This window comes from Gallus gallus, chromosome 2 (assembly GCF_016699485.2).
Source record: "Gallus gallus isolate bGalGal1 chromosome 2, bGalGal1.mat.broiler.GRCg7b, whole genome shotgun sequence".
Taxonomy (NCBI): Eukaryota; Metazoa; Chordata; class Aves; order Galliformes; family Phasianidae; genus Gallus; species Gallus gallus.
The window spans coordinates 103766793-103790073 of NC_052533.1; the positions used below are offsets into that span (position 1 = coordinate 103766793).

At 43.0% G+C, this 23281-nt stretch overlaps 1 protein-coding gene across 6 annotated transcripts in view; it reads left to right on the forward strand.

Annotated features, from left to right (window-relative positions):
• Positions 1–4036: 4036 nt before the first annotated feature.
• The window catches only part of TAF4B (TATA-box binding protein associated factor 4b), a 73298-nt gene continuing 54053 nt past the window's right edge, over positions 4037–23281 (forward strand). For 5 of the 6 annotated variants that reach the window (XR_003073896.3, XR_003073897.3, XM_025147907.3 and 2 more), the window contains exons 1-3: positions 4037–4459; positions 18984–19132; positions 19872–19979. Coding sequence is in view for 4 of the 6 variants with exons in the window: in XM_025147907.3 (XP_025003675.1) it covers positions 4192–4459; positions 18984–19132; positions 19872–19979 (525 nt within the window). In the remaining 2 variants the exon portion in view is untranslated. Of the gene's footprint in view, positions 4460–17195; positions 17341–18983; positions 19133–19871; positions 19980–23281 lie in introns of all 6 variants that reach the window. The other variant, XM_015277993.4, reaches the window with a different exon arrangement.

Here is a 23281-nt window from a genome sequence, read left to right on the forward strand (position 1 = left end):
TCTGTAAAAGATCATCAGTCAAGAAAAAAATAGGGCAGACTGTGACACCGACTATAAATTTTAAAAAACCTACTGAAATCACTAACATAATGTAAAGTCATGGTTATTTGAGGATATTAAACATCCAGTTATAGTTTTATTTGGCCATTTTCATTAGTAAATAAGTTAACATTTGCAAGAGTTATCCCATTACTTAATCCTTTTGGTCCTATCTTCTACTCACTGATTTTCAGCTAAGTCATTCTCGCTCTTTCCTTTTTTTATTTCATGTGAAATTTTCTCTTCTCAGATTCTTATTAGTCTTATCTACAGTATCTCGCTTCTTTCAGCATCTTTTCCTGAAGAGCTCATTTTCTTTGTTAATATTAAACATGTTTCATGGTAAACCTAGATATGACCTTTTCATTTCTCCCATTAAAATCATCGACTTTAACAAACGAGATTAAATGGTCACAAGTATTTCTTCCCTTTGTTTAGCATTTACATGCTTAATTTAATTCTACAGTGCTTCCACGTCTGTCATTTAAGAAGGGCTTAAGGCAAATATTAAAAGTTTCTTATTCCAGCTAATTCACTGCTTGTACATAATTGATAATTTATCAATCAGAGAAAGAATACAACTTTTGTAAAGAGGATTACTGACGGATTAAAAACACTGAAGCATATTAGATGCTTTTTGTAGGGTTGTAGGAAACTATAACAAGGTATTTGATGTCAAACTGCCTTCTAGTTTAAGGAGTTTATAAAGGTCTATTGTTTGAACAGTTAAAGCCTGCTGTCTGGGCAGGAATTCTGAGGTATTCAGTCCTTTATCGTAATACATTTTTCCATTGTGGAGAAAGAACTCTTCCTTTTACTGTGCAGTTTCACAGAACAATAGATGCATCTGCTTTGTTTGGAGAGGATGCTTATGGCACTCCAACATAGCCCACTACTATTTTATCATTATTTTTAAGAGATGTATGTAATGCCTCCTATTTATTTTCATAGAAACTATAGTAGATACACAGAGCACAATAACACTATTGGATAGAGCAAATTCTTAGCTACAAAACACTGTTTTTCAACACAGTCACCACCATTAGTTATGTGCTTTTGCCAGAGATGAACAAAAGCCTGCATGCCACACTTGCAAAACTCCACACTAGCAGAGGTGACCCACTGTTGCTGTCACTTCTGCTGAATTGCACCATCCACCCTTCACTGTGCTGACATCCATTGGTTGGTCTCCATAAACATTCAGCAAGTGTCAGTGAATGTCAGTGGGTGCAATTTTTTTACATGGAGTAATTCTGTAACACATCGTTGCTTCCTATGCCCTTCCATGTCAGATGCCGTTTTGTCAGACTGCCCCTCTGCTGCCGTCTGTGACATGACAACAAAATGTGATGGAATACTGGCGTGAAGGCTCAGCCTGTACTGCCATACCATCACCATCTGCCTCTGACATCATGGGCCAGCATCATAAAACAAGAGGCATCACTTTTGGAGCAGCCCTCGTAATATTTCTAAATCCTCTCTACTTTGTTCAGATGAGTTTTCCTCTTTATTATCACTGTCTTACACCTTTTCCTTTGTTGTCTTTCATGTTACTTAGTTCCTTTTGCAGACTCGGGATGTTTTCTCTCACCATGCTGTACTGTCTGCTCTCTATCTTCACACTATGGTTCAACCAGCTTTCGTGCATATTCTTTGACTTCAGCTTTCTCTTTTGGTCTTGTCCAGGTATGATTTCACTCCTGAGCACTCTTGTGGTCTCAGGGATTCCTTCAGAAGATGAATAGCCCCAAGAAAGCTTGAACTTATGAAATGAGCCTACTCCATTCTTCCCTGAAGTCCCAGCAGAGTAGAACTTGTTCTGTGCACAGCATGCCTTTCTGTGCATCATATTCCTTCTGTCACCAGTCACTATTGGTTTTGATTGCTCTAACACAAATTTCTCCACCTTCTCTGAGCATCCTTCAGCGTGTGGGAGGTAACTCAATGCCCTGGTTATTACCTTAGGCATGGAACATAGGCTCATACACATAAGTAATTGTGATTTAGTTTGCTCAGACCTGGCAGATCTGTAAGAGGTGTGGAGACTGCCTCCTCCCTGATGTACCCTAGCCTCCTCTTCCAGAGTCTTCTTCATCCACTCTTTTGCTTTGAAACTGTAACCATTCACAGAATCATTAAGGTTGAAAAAACCCACAGAGAACAACTAGTCCAACCACGAACCCATCACCACCATGCCCACTAACCATGTCCCTCAGTGCCACTTTCTGTCCTGTTCTAGAACACTTCCAGGGACAGCAACTTCACCACCACCCTGGGCAGCCTGTTTTAATACCATACCTCTCTTTGTGAGAAGATTATTTTCTTAATATTCAACCTGAACCTTTCGTGGCACACCTTAATGACATTACCTCTTGTTTTACTGCTGTTACGTGGGAGATGAGGCTGACCCCCACTTTGCTACAACCTAAATTCAGGCAGCTGTAGAGAGCAGTAAGGTCTTCCTGAGCCTCCTCTTCTCCAGAAGCTGCTCTGTTGCTGCTCCCTCTGTGGGATTTTGGTCTGCATTTCTTCTGGAAGAGCAGGGGAGTGGTTGAGACTGGAGGAATGAGAGCTGTGGTGATGAGGGCAAGGAGATGCTGTGCTTAGATCCCAAATAGTTAAGATCCTGAAGGTAGGAATATATATCTCTGGCACCGTCTGTCTGACCTGATATGTTGCAAATCAAGGTGGAACAGCAGCGCTTTCTGCAATCTGTTACAGCTACCACTGTAACTATGGTGCAAGTAGGGTAGGATGTGTGTGAGGTGTGTAAATATCAAGGCATTTCCTCAGCCAGTCTCTGTGGTGTGTCTTTGTGCTGCTGCTGCTGCTGCCTGTAGCAGTTTGGGAGAGTATGGCTTGACCTTGCTAGATGTGAAGCTGTGGCCACGTGCTTGTAGTTCTGAGCGCTCTGTAGTGCTCTGTTCTGTTTCAGCATCTGCTGACAGCGTTTTAAAGCAGTAACACTGTGAAATTAAAGTTGTGAGTGGAAATGTTTGGGGAGTGTTTGTCTTCCTCCTGCAGCGGGATGAACTGTGAGCAGCAGTACACGGAGCCATCTCAGGGCACAGAGGACAGTTGTGTTTTTCGGTTTTGGGTTTTTTCTCATTCTCTTCACATTTTACATGATTTTCATTGTATTCTCAAGGGATACGTCTGGGCAACCAGCTCTAGTAAAGGAGTTGGACTATGTGGTCTCTATAGGTCCCTTCCAAACGCTGCAATTCCGTGAAGGGTTGTATTTTTTTCTATACGTTTCTACCTGAAAAATGCTGAAAAGTAATCTGAGTTGAAATGAAACTTCCTTTTTTGCCTTTCTCTCCTGCACGTTGTGCTTTTTGTACCACACACCAAGCCCTGACTTTTGCACTCGTGCTGCACTCACCTTGAGCAGGTGAGCAGTGTTCCTTCAGCTTTACGGGCATAGAACCAAAGAACGGGTTTCAGAACCCAGTGAAACACAGCCCTAAAATATCTGAAGGTCACGCCGAGCATCTCTAGCAGAGCAGCACAACCCGCCGGCTGCCCTTCTGAAACAACTTTCAGCAAGAGGCGGGAAGTGCCATTAAGGGCCGCGGTTTTTTCCCAAGGGCAGCCGTGCGCCCGTCCCCCGCTGCCTCTCCTCAGGCCGAGCACTGAGACCGGAAGCGAAGGCTCTCAGCTTCTGCTGGGGCTGGGCAGGTGGCAGTACGACACTCCCCCTCGTGTGCGGGGTGCCCTCAGCGGGCAGCACCCCCAAACTCTGCAGCGCCACAGGGTGCCTCCAGCCCCGCCCCGTGACGTGACGCGACTCGGCGCGGAGCCTGAGCGCCTGCGCGTCCTCCGCATGGCGCTATAAACACGGCGGGCGGCGGCCGGGCGCAGGCCCTCAGAGGCGCGGGGCAGGGCTGGGCTGGGCTGGGCGCCGCCGCAGTAGGACGAGCCGGCGGCCCGGGCCCGCCCTCCGCCCGCCCTCTCTCCCTCCCGCCGGCAGGGGAGGCCGGGCCCACGTGGGGCCGCTGAGCAGTAGGCGGCGGCGGGGTGACCATGTGTGCCGGGCGGCGTGCCGCCGGCCGGGGCAGCGCCTGAGCTCAGAGCGATGCTGCGGGGCGGCGCGGGGCCCTACGTGACCCGGCCGCCCCCCTCGCCTTCCTCTTCGCCTTCTCTTTCTCCATGAGCGCCCCGGCGGCGGCGGCCCCCGTCAGGCTGATGCCCGGCGGGCACCCGGAGCAGCCGCCCGCCGGCTCTCCCGCCGGGGCCCCGGCTCCCGCGTGCGGCAGCCCCGCCGCCAAGGTGCCCGGCTGCCCGGTGCCCTCCGCTCCCTCCGCGGGGCCCCCGGCGGTGCGGGCGGCTGCTACGGGGGGCCCGCGGCCGGTGGTGGTACCCAAGGGGCCGCCTACCGCTACCATCCAGCTGCCGGCCAACTTCCAGCTGCCCCCAGGTGAGTGCGTGCCCCGAGCCGCGGGGCCCCACGCGTGTCCTCCCGCCTCGTCGCTCCGCGCGGGCAAAGAGGAGCTCAGGCAGCTGTGTGAGATGGGGAAAGTTGGGATGAGTGCCCCAAGAGTTGGGAGCGGGATGCTTTTCTGCCCTGTAAGGCGGGTGGGCGAGGTGAGGGTGTTCGCCTGCCTTGTGGGACGTGAAGAGCGCAGGCGGCTCGAGCCGGGCACTGTTAGGGGTGCTCGCAGCACCTGAGGTGGGTGCAGGGTGGATGTGGAAGCCGCCGCGTAGGGAACTTTTCATGTTCCACACAAGCTGTTACAGAGGAGTTCTTTTTGCTGTGGTGGCTAACCAGGCCCCTGCGAGTCCTTTATGGAGCAAAGCATCGCTCTGCGTAAGGTGCGCAGTGAGAATGCTCGAAGTTCTTTTCTTTTGATCACACCTATGTGGGAAATAAGTTTATGGATGCACTTCGGGGAGCAGCAAAGGGAACACTGGTGCAGCACCCATACAGCAGTGGTAGCGATGACTTGGGATGTTAACAAGGGACTGCCCAGGTGTTCCTACCTGCACTACGGTGACTGATACCACTACTCTTACTCTACTGAGATATGGAATCTCCTCAGTGCTATTGTTGCTGCAGTTATTCTCTGCCAGGGCAGCTCCTTTGTTGGAGCATCTTTCTCAGTTACTTCCAGGTAGGATGCTGCCTAAATGGAGGTCTGACTGTATGTTCAGTCCTGTGCTGTTGCTGCATGTTTGCATTTCCTCTTTTTTGTTTCTCTTTCATTTTTCTTTATTTTTTACAGCTTCTTTTTCAAAGGCACGTGCCTCTTTGGGATTTCTTAATATAAGGGGAAAGAAAGTGTTTAATAAAGAAGTTTTACTTTGGGTTTCCCAGCACTCACATGTGCTGCAATGTCTGGGTAAGTCAGCAGTCAAGGAGTTAGACTCATCCCTGACAACTTTCCCCTGAAATGAAACACGGTGAAAATCGTTTGTTTGTTTGTTTCTTTACTATTTAATAGTCAGGACTATCAAATTTTCAGGCTTTATACCTGATGTTTTGACTCTGTGGAATGTACTGACATTCAGTTAAACATCTTTCCATGCAGGTGAAGGTATGCGTGAGTAGTTTGTAGTTTGGGAAATGCAACCTAGCAATACTTTTCCTTTCTCTTTTTTTCTTTTTTCTCTGTTATAGCTTGGTATAGATATGTGAGGGCATAGTGCTGGGTATAAGCTGGCTTGTGTTGTGGCAGTAGGCAGACGTAACAAAAATGGTGTTACCCTTCTGTTGCATCATCTTGTTTCCATTGCTCTTGGGACAAAACTAAGAAAGAAGGCTTTGTGTTGAAAGTTCAGAGGTGCCAGTACTCTACAACACTTTAACTAGAACTTAATACTCCAAAAAGAGCACCTAAGATGTTGGATTTCCCATGAATCAGTGAGTGTCTCCAGGAAACGTTTCAAAATGATCATCCTAAGGACAATTTTAAAAATGCATTCTTGCTTGATAAAGTGTTAATGTTCTACCTCTGTCTTTATTACTCATTAAAAATTGAATTGATGTTAAAATCATCCAGGTGCTTAACTGTAAGACGGTATAGCATTAAAACTACAAGTGTTGGACTACTTAGAAAAGATAGTGGAATAAAATACTGAATCTTTAAGCTTGCAGAGTTTATTCCAAAGAAATGATAAAACCTAGCCATGTGACCTAAAATGAGCTAGGGAGAGTGCACCTGGCTTTAGAACAGTGGCATTCAACCTGCAGTACCTGTGAAAGCTGGTAAGAACAATGCATAAAGTATGCTCTCTCTGAACTGCAGTTGGAGGCGTTGGAAATGGCTTCTTTTAAGAAAAGGTAGATGACAGCAGTGCTCTTATCAGTCATTTTGCAGTACTTGTGAACTTGCAGTCTAGAGCAGGTTTTGCTCTTTTCGAGTTATAGATAGTTGCTGTTTCCAGAAAAGAAAGGCACCCAGGATAGCAGAACTTGGCTCTATTGTTTGGGGGACAGAAAAAGTTCTTGAAAGTCATGGATTTAGGCTGTTCTTTCTTTTTCAGCTTCTGCCTTTCCCTTCCTTGCCCAGAGTAAAGCCAAGAGGTGGAAAAGTTAGTGCCTGATGACCAGGTATTTCACTCCTCTGAGCTTGGATTATGCTTCTGTCAAGAGCTATGTCACCGAGTTTCCCATGGAAGATCGTTGAGCTTCACATGTTCTGCAGTGCATACAGAGCCCAGACTTGTTCATGACTAACAAGGGTTTTTCATCATTTTCCTCTACAAAATGCATGTTTGAGGCTGAATAGCAGTCTAGTGCCGTGTTCCTCTTTTGTCCTTAAAGTATCTCCTGTACCAGCAGTCATGATGTGGGAGAGCATGCATGCATGCCTGCCTGTCTGTATTGTTTTCAGCCAAGGACTCTTTCACACACCTTCAACAGGGCAGATTCTACCCTGAAGCTTTGGTTGTTGTGTTTTGCCCTTAAAATACTGTTAGCTCTTAGACTGGATGGTGGGTCTGTCTCTTCCTAAACAGAAGGAATATCTGATCATCAGTTATCATCTTTGTTAACAAAAACACTTTTGCAACATTTCAGAGTTTTGTACTTGATGAACTTGTCTATATGACTGGTGAAGACCAGGCAGGCACAATGACTGCAGCGCTGCCAACAACATATGCTTCTGACCCCAGCTCTGGGAGCTGTGTGGTCTGTGCTGTTCCTCCCCAGACTGCAGATGTCTTCTGTCATGGACCACAGTCTTAACAGGGGATTGCACCTTTGGTTAACTTAAGCTTCCTACTGCAGGAGGAAATTGTTGGGCTGTGCTGTTACAAGGAGGAAATGGGTAAAGGCGTGGGTAGGAGACGAGTAGTGAGGTTTCTAGTTACCCTTATTGCATTTCTGATTCTCCTTCATCATAGCTGAGTAGTGCAAATATATTGTGTTAAGTAATATGAATGTTTTGAAGGGGCCATGAGAAATGTTCATAGCTCGGTTTAGCGTCTTTGGGTCTGGCACTGGTTTGGGCAAGTGGAGAGTAGAGAAGTAGTGTGAAAATGAGGAGAGCATCACCCTTTGATTTCCTTTTTTCTCAACTTTTCTTGAACGCACTTCTCTCTGTCTGTGTGGATTTTACACTGTCCCTGTCCCTCAAATTGCATGCAGGTGTTGGAAGGAACAGTCAGTCATATCTGCTTCTCTCCTGAAGGGACAACACACTGCAGAGCTCAGCTGGCTGCTAAGCATCCTCTGTTGTTACCTTTGGATCTGCTTACTATGGCGGGCTTTCTGTGGGAGTGAGCTGGTCTGCCTAGCTCTGGTTGGTGCTGCTGGTGAGCCAGTACTGCTGGAGGTGTGTACTTCACACATCTGGGCTTGTGTCCTGACTCTGCCTTACTTGAGGCTAGCATGCTGTTGTGAGGCTCAGCTGCTGCACCAGGACTCCTCTCCATCTGCCTTGGAGGCAAAACAGTGACAGGTACAGGTCCTTGGCTCCTATTTGCAGCTCAGTTATCTTCAATTGTGTATTTTGGCCTGTCCCTGCCTGCAGCTTATCTGGGCTGATAGCGGATAGCTGTTGAGAAGGCACGACTCAGTGTCATGGCAGGAGGCGGGTGGACAGTGAAGCAGGCACCTGCAGGAAGGAGGAGGCAGCTGAAGCAGTGTCCCTGTGTTTCTCCTAATTGTCTGGGCTCTAAGGTTGTTTGTGTAGGTGAAGGCAGACAAACATTGGCATCCGCCTCTGCAGCTAGCATAGTGGCTTTCCTGTACTGCACTCTGAATCTCCCTTGTTCCATTCTGATGCTGTTTCTTGGTTGAAAAGCTGTGTGAGGGATGTTTTCATAGCTGCATCAGTCCTTTGCTTTGGAATAGAAGTGCTAATTTTTAACTTATTTTGTTTGTTTGTTTAGGAAGTTGTTAGTCAAAATGTTCTTCCAGCACATCAGGAAACTAGAGACTTTGCTGCACGGTCTGCAGTTCCTGGATGTGGACAATTTCTTGAATTCTGAGCATAAAACTTGACCTGTAGATGTCAAGTGCATGCTAAATGATGCATTCTTTTGACCTTTAATATCCCAGTAGTGCCCTCTACTTAGCAGGCTTACCTGGGTTGATTGAAAACTTCTCTCTTCAAAAGAGCCAATGCCAGTCAACTCTTTCCTGAGGGAGGGGTCATCAAAGCTGTGGCAGACCTGAGGAACCAATTCAAATTGAACAGATAGTGAGTAAAAGTCTTCCGCTGCAACCAGTAGCAATTTCAACTGCTCTGTAGGATTTGATTTGACTTTCACAACTGAATGTGTCTAGCAAAACAATGCCTTCATATCATTGAACGTGCTGCCCTATGGGAATTATGATTTAAATCTTGGCAGTAGACATAAAGCTAATTTCTAGATTTATGGTTTTCACATAAAAGCAGATGCACTCTGAATACCGAAGCTCTGAAGTACGATGCTCAGTAAAATTAGTGTTTTAGGCTGTTCCAATTGTACAGTCCTTTGGGCTGTATTGCACAGAAATACAGCTGTTGATTGGTGAATGTTTAACTTTTTTTTAATCCTTAGAAAATGTGAGCCTGACTTCTATTGCTCTTGTGGTATTTAAAGGACCCTTTAGGTTACGGCAGCAAAAATAGCATCATCCATGCACAAATGGATGAAAAAATACTGAAGATAATTCAGTATTACGATCTCAAAGACTGATAAAGTAGATAAGCTTTGAGTTGTTTATACTGAGCAGCTTGAAATAGCAGCCTTCTTCAAGTTCTCTTACAGAACCAAGTATTTGCTTTGCCACATGATGGAAATCTGTGGTATGCTTATTGAGTAGAATTACATCTTACAGTTACTTATGCAAGTCTTGCTATAAGTTGCAAAGCTTTTGAGGAGTATAAGAAATGAATAATGTATCTAAGGAAAACATGGTGGCAGATAGACAATCCTTGTTACTAATGAGCAAATGTGGTTTCTGTTAAGCCTGAAGAACTCGTGAGGCTCAGTGTCCTTGCTGGGTAACTTGGTGGAGCAGATGGATGTTATGATGGCACTTGGTTTTCTTAGCTCATGGTTGCAGGCCTCTCCTGGTGCACAGTCCCAGTTTGTCAGAGGCAGAAGAGTTGGATTTGTTAGTACTAGCTGCTCCTAGGGAATTTTCTTGCGTGGATGTTCAGGCAGAATTGAAAGGTGGGTGATGCAGGCGCACCACCTGAAGGCTTTCACCTGCAGCTTGCCAAGTGGCAGATGCCAGATAGCTGAAGTGGAGCCCTCAGGAAGCCAGATCCGTCTAACTATTTGGTGGTGTACTACAAGGGAATCTTTGTGTTGAAGGAGTTAAGTGTATTCATAGCATCATTAAGTATTGCTGTTACCTGGGTGAAGAGGCTGACTCCCAACTCACTAAAACCTCCTTTCAGGGAGTTGTAGTGATAAGGTCTCCCCCTGAGCCTCCTCTTCTCCAGACTGTACCATCCCGGTTCCCTCAGCTGCTCCCCGTAAGGTTTGTGCACCAGACCCATTGCATCTCCATTGCCCTTCTTCAGAACACCTTTATATAACTTCTAGACTGTTCTCTACTGTTGAAATATCACACAGTTCGTTACAGTTTCAATAGTGCCTGAGTAGAGAGGAGTGAATACTTCCATGAAAGTTTTGCTGTCTTCTATGGGATTTTTTGTTTGCTCCATCCTGTTTAGGAGAAGGGGGACAATCAGTGTTAAAACTCAGTGTTAAGCCCCTTGCTTGCCTTACTGAAATATATGAAAATTCATCAAATAAATTTGTACTGTTAGAGGAAATCAAATGGAATTCAACCTGCTGCTGCTGTTCTCTGTGTGAACTCCAAGAAAACAAAAGTCTCAGTGTAAAGCTAATCTGGATTAGTTGAGTTAATTCTCCTCTTAGTTAAAGGAGACACAGATCTAAAGGGGAATGATACTGCCTTGTATTCGTACTCTGTAGTGGTGCCAAATTGTTTTTTTTTACCATCTCTTGATTTAAAATGAAGTTTTTATAATCAAATTTTGTTTAAGTTTCTTGTTCTTTGTAACAACTTCTCTCTGAGTCTTCTGGTAATGGTAAGTGCAGGGTACTGGTTCTTATGAAGCTGTGTGCTGCAATGTGTCAGACTTCAAACTTAAGATTTAAATAATTTCAGTAAAGACTAGGACTTCAGGGCAAGCTAGAAGAGGGTGTGGTGTGTGGGTTCAGTACTTCTTTGCAGAGCAGTTCTCTCGAAAGCAAGGAAATGCCACTTGGGCCCCTTTGTGGTACTATTTCATTGCTATCAGCTGAGTCCTCTGCAAATACACAAAACTCCTTCACAAAGCAACTTGGGTTCATCGGAACTCCAAGTCAGATCATTTTACCTATAGATAATCCTAGAACTGTCTGATTCCTTTGACAGGCAAGAAACCAAGCCTCGTGTAGTAAAGTTGCAAGCCACAGAGGTAAGATGCAGAAATGCTGATGGGAAATCATAGAACTGTATAACAATCCCAGGAGCTGAAAGACATGGCTCAAGGATGTGAGCTAGATGTTCTCATGATATCAGATAAGACGGCCTAATGGAATGCCGAGTTGGCTTGGAATCCCATATGCTTGCCCATAATAAAACCAGGAACTCTTGGGATTCTAGTGTAATAAATACACTGTGAATTTGAATAGAAACAGTAGTGCCATCTTGGAACAAGGCCCAGAAAACGTCTATGATCTGTCAGTTATTTACAGCCCCTCTAAGATTCAACACAATGTCCAGATTTTCTTCGGTGTTTGGTATGGACATCTCTTGTTTGCTATAAATAAAAGGTGCTCCACCTTGCAGATGGAGTGGTTATGTTTTTGTATAGGAATTTTACTGTAACTCTGTAAAATTGCATGGATATTACTATATTTTCAAATAATGAAGTTTTAACTGTGTGCACAATGTAGGAAAACTCTTAATGGGAGTATGGGCCTGTACTCTGCGAAAAGGCATAAATGGTGTTGGGGGTTGGGGAGGAGGAGTAGAGGGCGGGACTGCTAGTCTGTGAAACAGAGATATGTCTGGGCACAAAAAATGCATTAGTGAGCAGCTAGCATCCAGCAGTTTGGATAAGACTTACTCATTAAGCCGTGTCTGAAACTTGGCTTCAGATATTTGCGTTTTTAGCATTTTGTTACGTTAGAAGTTATAGTCCAGAGTGTTGTGGTTTAACCTAGCAGGTGGCTGGCTCATCACCTCACCATTATTAGCTCATTCCCCCCCCCTCCTTCCCAGTGGGGTGAGGGAGAGAATTAAACAAAAAAACACCCCACCAAAGTAGAAATCGTGGGATGAGATAAAACTCTTTACTAAGTTAGGGAAAGGAAAATAGTTATGCCTATATGTATATATGAATGTATATAACTAGTGCATCATTTGTTACTGCTCACTACCTCTTGACTGATGCCCAGCTAGCCCCCTGAGCTGTGGAAGAGGGAAAGATGAACTCCCACCCCCTTGAAACTTGTTCTGCTTGATGTCAGGTGGTATAGGATATCCCTTCAGCCAGTTTAAATCAGCTGTCCTAATTCTGTTCCCTCCCAGCTCCTTGGGCCCTTTGCTGCAAATGGCCTTGCCTGTGTACAACACTGTTTAGCAGGCAATTGCAAACGTGTTATCAGTGTTGTTTTTCTGCTAGAACCAAAACAGCATCATATCAGACACCCTGAAGAAACCAATTCTGTCGCAGCTGAAATGAAGAGAGTTCACAAGTTCATGTTGTGGTGTTTGTGCAGTTGGCAAAGATGCAATCAACTCATTTAAAGCACTTGTGGGATATGGTATTTCCTTGCACCCTTGTGTTCTATCAAGCCTATCTCTGTTCTCGTATAGCATAAGTGCAAATTAGGATTATTCCCTTTGAATGCTTTTCTTGATGTGGAGATTCATGTACCTCTGTGCAAAACAATGTGTCTTGAATTAGAAGTAAATGTTGGGCATGTCAAGATGGTACTGCAAAATGTACTGCAAAATCCATGCACTTGTCACAGTTCCTGAGTCAGTGGCACAAACACCCATTAGTATACAAACATCCCAGGAACAAGGAAACCGTGCGAAGGATATCTTCTGGGATAGGTAATTATTCAGTTTGTGGAAATGACATGTTGTAGAACAAGTGAAGGCAATGACAGAGCCTTTAAGAAATAGGCACTAGAGGAAAAGATATCAAAAAGGAATTGACTCACCCCTCCCGGTAACAGTGTGAAGAAAGGGACGAGCTGAGGAATGTGACCCTCCCCTGTTCGTACTGTTGCGACGATGGACAGAAGGGCAGGGGCAAAAAGGGGGACCCGTGCAGACTCAGACTGCACAGGAGGTATTGTAGAGACAGAAGGGGTGGCTCCAGACCACCCATCCCCTGCTCCAGGAACCCACACGCTCATGTAGCCCACCCATTGGTTCAGGCTGTGACCCTGGAATTCCACTACACATGTAAAGAGAATCAACTTCTTTAGGATCTGTGTATGTGGTGAGTGTTTCTGGTTGCTGCCATATGAGTGCTGGTTATGGGTTGATTGTGGTTGAATTCCTCTTGCATCTACTGACATCATCTTCCACAGGTTGGTAATGATTGCCTCATTCAGTGAAATGCTTTATGAATGCAGTCTACTGTAAGCTGAGCAGGTCAACTTGGTCCATGTAGTGTAGACAAGCCCTCTGTCCTGCTTGTTTGGAAACTCTTAAGACATATCACAAGAAATCCCCAAGCAGGGGATATTTGTGGCTCCCCAGAAGATCAGTTGTCCAAATACAGTTGTATTCAATTCAGAATAGAAGGCAGTGTTCATCTCTGTGGGCTAGGTGCTAAACCTAGCAGCTAAACCTCTGCGGTTGCATCATTTTAAGACAGTGAGAAGTTGAACTTGTCATTGATGCTGTCTCCGGGTTGGGCTGTCTTCCTTTCTTCCTATTCAGTACAGGAATCTGCAGACATCCAGGGGAACTCAAGTACTGGCTGGGGGGTTGTGAGGAATAAGTAGTTACTGCATGTGCTGTAGGATCTGTGCTTAATCTGAAAAAATAGGGCCCCAGCATATTGAGTCATGTAAAAGTTGGGTCGCATCAGTACCTAACTCACCTATCCTGTCTTTCATGATATATCATAAAAACTTTCTCCATCTCTAGTGGTCTTTTACAGCCTGTCTACAACACAGTGCACCTTGCTATGGCTGCTGTTTAAATAGTCTTTAATAACGAGCGCTTTAGATCTGTCTTATTCCTGAAATCCGTAACTTTTAAATGACTCAAGAAAAAATGCTTTTTTTTTTTAAGAATGCCTTCAGAGAGAAAAATTATTTTCAAAGCTGCTGCATGGATTAGCGGTATTTAGCCCTTCACTTGTTCACTTATTGTTTTGGGATATGCAAGTCTCATTTAACACTGTATTTATAATGATTGTTTTTTACCTGTATTTCTAAGTGAGCTTTCCTAGAGTTGTGAGTATATCTGATGCCTGCACCCCTTGTTTCAAAATAAACAACCACTGTTTGAAAGCAGCTATGGTACCTTGTATTCTCTTAAATGAGTAGGGCCTGATTTAGTTTGTTCTTGCTTGCGTTTTATTTAGGAAGCAGGAGTGAAAGGGATGATTTCCTAAGTAGGAGAGTTCTTTTTCACTTTCTTATGTTGCGCTGCAGTCTACAATTGCAAAGCAGTTCTAAAGAGCTGTTGTGCTAAGCAGTTCTGTTGGAAATCATGTAATCAAAGCGGTGATTCAACATGACAGTTTAAGCTTCAAATGTAACAACATATGGTTCATCTCCACAGGAGCACACCTGCTAGCTAGTGCATCTCAGGTATGTGCAAACTCCTTTTGGATGTTCTCCTTCGGAAGTGGCCTTGACAGAAATTGAATGGTGAAGGTTGCCCTTGTGGGATGCTTTTAACAGGCATTGTTGTGCAGTACTGTTGGGGAAGCCCTGGGCTTTGCTTGGTGGTACAACTTAACATTCACTTCCAATAGTGCAGTTTTCTTGACACTATTCCCTGAAGCCCATGCAGATGATGTTACCATGATATAAACAGATCTCTGCCTTAATCTCACAGTGTGTTGTTTACATATCTGGTAACATTTTGCTTGTGATGTCTCTGGTTATAATGAAAAGATACTTGTCCCTCAGCTTCCTCAGGTATCTGGAAGCTGCTCTTTCCACTAACCTGTGTTTGTTCTTCTTTTTATTCCCAACTTGGGTGATAAGCACTGCCATGGCTTAGAAAACTTGAATTGGATTCTAATCCAGTTTAAAAAAAAAGCTTGGTTTCCTTGTCAGGTAGGATTGGCAAAGCATAAACTTACAGCTGAGTTGTCTTGTATTTGAAGCAGCAAGTAGGGATTTAATAGACAGGCTTTGGTTTTCCATAGCACAAGCTGTCATTGTGCCTGGGTAAGAGGTGCTGTGAGTAGTGACTGCCCAACCCTGGTCTGAGTGGTCCTGGGCACCCTTTCTGAAGGCCCTGAGCTCCTGGAGCTTCTCTAAAGGAGAAGGGAGGTCACTGAGGAGATGGGGTAGAGCTGTCAGGGAGACTTCAATGTGAGAACCTGTAGCGTGGTTTCTTCTGGTTAGCCTCAAAGGAAGCTGAGCTGGGTCTTGGTTGTCAGTTCCTTCCCTCTTGGCTTTCCTGCAGGACTGCATCTGGAGGTAGGTGTGTAGGGAGCAAAACAATTACTTCAAGTATCTACTTTTATTTCAAATGGCTTCACTGTCAGTCAAGGTAAAGAGGTAGTATTTCAGTAAGTAAACTTTATTTCCTTGCCAATGCTGCCCTAAAGAGGGCACCTTTGGTGTTAGAAAGATGCGTGGCAGTGTTCTGTAACTATGTTTGATAATTTGGTCAGAGATTGTGGGTATCTTTTCAAGTGTTAAAAGTTGTGCTGAGTGCTGTTGACTGAAACTTCATTTTCAACTCTTCAGATATTTTGCTCCCTGTTGTTCCTGTGGGGTTGCAATGTACTGAGTGACTGCAAGACCTGGTCCGTGTAGTTTGGCAAAAATGGGATTCTAGTGAATGTGAAAACAACTCCTGATAAGCAGTGTTTTTTTCATCTGTCTGTTTTTATTGTTTGACTGTGAAGACTGGATTTTTGCACTTATCAACTTTCCAGTTCTGATAGTAATATCTCGGTAGCTGCACAAGTCTATAGTGAGCTTTCTATTGAGAACCTCAAGGATACCACTACCTGCTCTTCATTCATTTCACACTCATGCAGTGCATGGAACTTTGAGTTCTGTGCAATTTTCTTCTGGGAGAAGATACCTCTTAGGTCGCTTCTGGGAACCTTTGTTATTAACTTCAGCATTAGGTCATTTCTTCTGTTTCAAGATGGAAGGGAAGCACCCAGGGGTTGTGGGGTTTTTTGTTTGAAGCTATGGAAAAGTATAATTTGCCACAATCAGAAATGGAAACTCTTCAGATGATCCATTTGTTGGTTTGCTGTCAATTCTTAACATTGGGTTGTAACTTCAGCACTGCGTGTTTGAAGCTTTGAAGTAACGTCTTAAGGCTTTTCGTAACACAGATTGTAATAGTGGAAGTTTCAAATTTGTCTTAATTTATTTTCTAGAACCAGCCATTTCAGTATTACACCTGCAAGAGCAATAGTTGCAGATTACCATCACATTGGGCTTGTTGGTTGTAGAGTTCTAGTTTCACTGGTTGTTGCAAAAAGCTGCTAACATGAAGAGGCTTCCACTGTATAAAAATTCTTCTGCATTGTACAGATAGAGCAGAATTTAAGTTTGTTTTAAGTGGGGAGGTTCCTGTTATGCCAAAGAGGCCTACATGACTGGAGTGCTCTTGGGTAACTTCTGCTATGGATGCTCTCACCCAAAACAAGCTTAAAGGCATTTTTAACAGTTTTGATGAAGCATGGATGTCCTTTTGTAAACTATCTCTACTGGGTAGAAAGTTGCCTCATGTTTCAGTGCATGATGCTGATGGAGTACTTGACTGTCACAATGAAATGTGTTACTGGGAGCTATCAATATTTATGGAGGGGAGGGTTTTTTTGTGTGTGCTTTTTTTTAGTTGCTCAATAATTTGCTTATAAAGTGTATTGTATTTGCATAAGCTTGCTGCCAGTGTTGCTCTTGTGTTCATTTGTTGTCAAGTGGAGCCTGCTGGAAGCATTCCCCATTAAGGTGACTGGAGGAAAGAATACTCTTCAGGCATGGTTTTCATTTCTGGTGGAGCTTAACTGAAACTTCACACCAGTTGTGCAAAAAGTAACAGTATAACTGAGCTGATTGTGGTAATCATCCTATTGTATGCAGTACGAGTCAGAAATGTAGAATCTGTGCTTCTGTCAGTTTTGCTTAAAGAAATCAAATGGTTAAAATATCCAAATATATGAAAGCAAAGAGCATAATATGTTCCAAATCTCGGAAGGAATTAAACTTATAGGCACCTTCGTAAAGGGTAGAGCTAGCATTGACGTTTTTAAGTAAGCTGAGAAAGGGAAAGCCTAAAACTATTAGAAGTAATACTTCTACAGTCCTGGATATAGACCGAGTGCAGAGAGAAGTGCTCTTGCTGTCAAAATGCATGCATCGTCAGCTTTCTCTCTTCCCCTGGAATCTGCATAAACATGTGACGTGAACGAGGAAAAATGCACTTTTTCTGACTGATGAGAAATTGCATGCTATGAATCACTGTTTAATAAGATAGTGTGAAAAGAAAAACTGAAAATCAGGTGTGTGTTCTGTGATTCCAGGCATTCATGGATTAAATTAAAACATCCATCTGTACCGAAATGTAACTATAGTCAAGATTTCAGTGGAGCAGGAGAAAGCTGAGTTGTCAGATGGAACAAGTGTTTTTCTGGATATGCAACTGTCTTGTGAATCTGCCCTGGCAAGGTTGGTTGAGAATGGGGGGGAGGGAGGGGAAATCATTCTAGATGCTGCTCTTGCAGTCTCAGTTTGTGTTACTTAAGTAGCAATACGTTGCCTTTACAGAATTTTATGCAAAGTTTTTTGTTGCCTTGCAGTTTCCTCTTATGCTTTTGGATGTGGAGGATGAGAAGCTGCTTCTAAGCACGTAGCTATAGCTTCATGCTTATTGGCTTTTTTTTGTGCTTGCTGCTTTAATTCTGCTATTTTAACTCCAACAGAAGAAAAGTTTTAGGTTGTATTGTATGGTGCGTTTTAACTTCTTTCAACAAACCAGGTAGTGAAAAGATTACTCTTGATACAGAGTTACTTACACCAGAAAATATCATAAGCATGCATAGAATATGTGGGATTCTTCAGATATTGGCTAGCCTGCAAGAAAACTCTCAGAATTACAGAATTGTAGGAGTTGGAAGGGGTGGGATCAACCCCCTCCCTGCTAAAGCAGATTCCCTAGAGTTCTTTGCAATCCTCAAAGAAAAGTTTTAATACTCTTATTTACTCTTATTTATTTACTGGGCTGTACTTATGTACTGGGATGTGTGAGAAACTACTGTGTGGGGCAATGGTGGTGGCTGCTGTTGAAGTGTAAAAGGAGGTGATGTGCCAGCAAAAAGAAGCTGCTTTGTAGCTCCTATGAAGGACCTGCAGTAGTTGAGGCCGGGAATCCATCTGGCTTTTTGTAGTTGTGACAGTGATGAAAGATCTGGATTTTCAAGAGTTCAGCCCTTGTAAGGATTGACAGGGAGGGAGAGGGATGCACTGGTAGCTGAGTCCAAATGCAGAGTGGATGACACTATGTTGTGGCATATGATTCTCCTTAGAGTACTTTTAATTGAAAGGTTTAGTAAATAATACTTCTGTCTGTTGATTGTTAAATTGCTGGTCATTATTGCTGACAGGCTGAGAGAAAGGTGGTAGGCTCAGTTGTGCTCTGTTGACATTGCTGTGGGCTTAGAAGGAAAAAGAAACAGCAATGAAACAAAGCAGGAGAGTCTACTTTTTCATCGGAATCTTCCTATTTGGCTGTAAGCAACTGTGATTAAATACGTAAATTTGAATGTTTTTGGACAGATCCTTGACAGAGGGACATCTTCAAACGTGTGAATAGCCTTGAGGGATGGCCTTGGTGTAGGCAGGTGATCTGGCATTATTCAGGCTCCGGTTTCCAGTACAGGCTTCCTCTGTGTATAAGCAGCTAACTCTGATAGTGGTGATGCATTTTGCAAGCTGAAGAACTGTTTGAAGGGTGTTTATTGTTAAAGTAATTCCAGAAGGTCTGTGGTGGTGGGGAGGAATGGTTTGTCTCTTTTTTTTTTTAGTCCCAAATTTCTTTTGACTCAAATGATGGATTGATTTCTAATTAGTCATGTAAAGATTTGATATGAATGTCTGGTCAAGTTTGTCACTTTAGGAGTTGTTTTCTGTCATAAAATGCAGAGTAAAACTGTTGTAGGCTTTTAGCTCTTACTTTTTGGACAGCTGTTCCTTGGACTAAGAAACTAAATATTACATTTGCTTATCAATGTGGTCTAGCTATTTCTTCCACAGAAACAGCAAAGCCATAACATCCCTTAATTTCTAACAGTCTGGATGTTTTTCTCCAACAGGAACTGTTCTTATCAGAAGCAGTAATGGTCAACTGATGCTAGTATCTCAACAAGCAATAGCACGAGCACAGCCTCAACCACAAAATAACACAAGTGTACGACTGTCTGTACCTACCAGCACACCTGCAGTCAGAATATGTGCTGTACAGGTAAATTCCCTCACAGGTTTAATTTGTATGTTAACATGGTCATAACAGGGTTTGCAAATAAGCTGTTAAGTGTTAACTAAGCATTAGAATGTTTTCTGAGCAGCATGGTTGGTGGGTTTTGTACATAAACATCACTGTGCCTATCTTTCTGCCTTTCAAACTGCTAGTTGTTACATTTCGTGTAGTACAACTTAAGGAATTCCTACCTTACTTGAAAGATGTTTTGTATTTTTCCTTTGATTTAAACCAGCTGCTACCGAAATGGTTACTGCTAGTGTAACTGCAACAATTTGGTTTTCTGATGGGATACTTCTCCGAAACAAAAGGAAGCTGAGAACCTTTCCCTTGTTCCTTTGAAGGATGTTCCTTCTCATTCCCTAAACTCCGCTGGCTTTTTGCTTACAATTTTTTTTATAATGGAAAATAAGAGTTGATCCCAAAAAGAGACATCTACTTAATAATCCCAGCATCCTCATCCTTTAATCATTTTATTTTGATTAGGTATTGTGGCTAACAGAATATGTTCTCACATATAAAACCAGTAGGCAGATAGCTTTGCTGAAAAGTGTTCCAAGAATATGGGTTGTATGAATGTTACTTGTCTTGTTATTTTATGAGTATGTATCTTGGTTTATATCAAACAACAACAAATCCTAACTTCAGGGTCTGTTTTGTCACTGGCTTGTCTGACAACTGTTCTCTGCATGTGTATGATTACTGTTATTACTTTTTTTTTAAGAACTCTGGCACCCAGTTAATAAAGAAAGCAGTACCTACTCCTTTGAAAACATTATCTCAAACAACAAATGCTGTGACTTCTACTGTTCAGTCACCTGCTGTTATACAGGTAGGTGGCAAGATTCATTGTACAATGAAAGAAGTGATAGAGAGAACTGAAGAAAATATAGACGTGTTCTTGTTATTTCTAACTTTAATCTGGTTTTCACTAAGCTGATAACTTTTGCTCTTAATTATGCTTCTGCCAGCATGTGTCAGATCATCTTTCCTCACTGCACTAGAAAGCGCTTGCACAATGGCAGTGAACAATGTGTAAAATAAATAGTCTGAAGAACCATTTTCAGTGCATTTGTGCTCTGTGACTGAGCTCCTCCAAGCTTCAGCTTCAGCTTTCCTGGACAGCGGAGACTTCCTAATGCTCTTATGTTTGGGTTCCCTGATTATTAAGAGGAAGGGGGGGGGGGGGGGGGGGGGGGGAGGAAAGTATTAAGATGGTGCTGAGGGGAAAATGAGCTGTCTGTACCAGTCAGTTTTCTTTTTCCAAGTTTGAGATTTTGAGATGTTGTTTCCTTTTTCTCATTATAGGCTGAAGGAAGGTCATAGCTGAAGACCTCTGTTCTCCAAGTGAATTAAGTGAATTTAGTAGACAGATAATGACTGTAGATATACAATTACTGGGAATGTCCTGCTGTTTTTATACTGTATTTTTTTGTCTTGTTTCTCTTTAGTGGAGAGAAATGCTATAGGACTACTCTGATGAGACCGTTCATACTTGTAGAGTATGAGATTTATAGATCCAGTTCTTCCTCTGTTCCAGGGGACCACAGGTCTGGATATACGTGTGTGCATTTGTGATGAAAAGTAAACTGCTTCTTTCTGTTCTGTTCTCCCTGTAGGCTGGAGGAGAAATAATAGAGATTTTGCTTGTACTTGCCTCTTTTTTGTGACCAAGCTGACTAAACTGTAGCAGTTGACCAAGCATTCAGAAAATGAGGAAAAAAAAAATAAATCCAAGCTGTTTGTATGTTCTTGACCTTGAGTGTTTGAAAGATGGAGAGATAAGTTTGCTGACAGCAGTAACTAATAGTCTGACTTACAGACTTGTCCTCCTGCTGTTATTAATAACTGCAAACTACCCACAGCTCTGTCTGTGATCTTTTCTTTCTTCCTTCTCACAATAGGTGGAGTTGAAGGGGAAACCCAGAGACCTCTTCTAATACATTTTCTATTTCACTTAGAATGGAACCAATGTATGCTTTGTGTCTGTCAAGAATAATAGTGGGCATTCCTGACCTATTGTTATTTTAGAATACTAGCTTGCAAACCATGTGTTTGTGATCTCTACACGGAGGTCTTCGGAATGTAAAAGCAAGAGTCATCTGCTGTACTACCCTTACACTGCAGGGAAGAGATAAAGATTTTTTCCATTAGATGGGTGAAGCTGCACACATCCTCACCATTTAATATGAATAAATGTTGAGGATTATCATGCTATTAACTAATTTTCACTTAAATTTGTCTTTGAAAAGGCTCTTCTGTACTTCCTTGGTTCATCTTTGATGTGATCAGTTCAACTTGTGATCTTGTGAGGTGTTTAAAGAGGTAGACAGTACTTTTGGCAAGAAAGTTTGTAGAAACTTGAACAATGCTAATGAGCATAGAGCTTGATTTAGGCTGCAGGAGGGATGACAAGGAAAAATTAATGCTGCTGTTTTGTTTGGAATGGCCTTCTCAGAGCCTGTTTTGCACAGTGTTGCAAAATGCTTTGTACAAGTCTCTTTTATAATAGACTAATGCAGGATGGATACATGCTATCATAGGGGCCACTTCAGTGTTAGTTCTGGGGCAGCCAAAAGGGAGCTTGTATGTATGGTTGCCTGAACTGCCTGTGGAAAGAAAGGAAAAGAGCCCTTGAGCCTGGCTTCCTTGGTGGCAGTGTTGTTCAGAAGTCCTAAAAGAACTTGCTGGTGTTAGCCTTACATGTTTTTTGAGGTCCAGACGAGGAATGTTGGTGTACAAGTATGTCTTCACAAAAAGTGGGAAACAGTGAAGATGAAATGATACTTGCCTTCATTTGTCTCTTATCCCATTTGAAGTATAACCTGGCATACACTGCAAAACTCTTTTTGGTTGCTGACTCCAGGACTGTTCTCCTCCTCTACAAAGATATTTGTTTGTTTTGATTCCTGAATGCTTGAGCTCAGAGGTTGTACAAAATACCTGCGCTTTTTAATTTTTTTTCCTTCTTCCCAGATGGAATAACACAGTTGCAAAGTATCTAATTAGTGTCATGCTGGGGTACTTTCATTTAGATGCAGAACACTTCTCTTGAAATGACTTCAAAATATGCAGGATTAATGCCATTTGTGTGTGTGTGACTGTTTCTCTGTTGTTCAAAGTGAGAATGAGAATTGTCAGTAGTGTAAAAAGGTTGAGGGCAGATGACAGAAGTTAATTCCCATATACTTGTCTTCCTGGGAAAAGGGTCCGGCAGACTTCCTGTTGTTCCCTCCCTCAGCTGATAAAATACTGTTCTGGACCTGATGTGTAAACACACTGGAATTTGCAAGAGAGCGGCTCCAGCAAACCTCACGTTTTCAGTTTTTAAAAGCCCAGGGCATTGCAGCTTGACAGTTCTGTACTTTGTCCCCTTCTGTCTTCCTCCCTTCCATCTGTTTGTGGGATTCTCATGCCCAGTTTACCTCCCTGTGGTCTTAGAGCTGTTGAGCCTCATCCTTGGAAGAGGCAGTGGTGGTGGCAAAGATCCTGCAGAGAGCTATTAAAGTGTTACCGACGGTGGGGGTCCAAGCTGGAAAGCTTTCTGGTAGCTGCCTGCTTCTTTCATATCAAGCTGGCAGCACTTTGTGGGGGAGCAGGATACACCCAGGAAAAAGAAAATTTAACAAAAGTGCCAGTGTTTTGCTCTAGCTTTGAGCATTTGCTCATTAATTTTCCCTATCCTGAAATATTTAAAAACATACATGCTCTGTCCAGTTCTGATTTTTTTTTTAATTTATTTTTTTAAATTGATGATGAGGTGAGTTGGGCTCTTGCATTGCCATCTTATGACTTACTATCAGTGTGATTGCTGAATGAAATCGATGTTTAAATGTGTTAAGAGTCAGTGAAAGCAGCTGGTTTGGGCAGATCTGAAACGTGAATTTGACCTACAAAACAGCCTTTCTTTTTGAGACTTTTAGGGAAGGGCTGGAGGAAAAAAAAACAATACCTAACTGTGGGCTTCAAACACTAAACTGAAACTTTTGCTTAGTTCTGTATTCTGTGGCTTCAATCTGTGGCTTTTTAGTAGGCAACTTCAGAAAATGAAAGAAGTGAGGGTTTCTACAGACAATCTTGCTTGTTTTCTCCTGTATGAGAAGAATGGTATGGTTGGTTGTTTTTTTTCTAGTT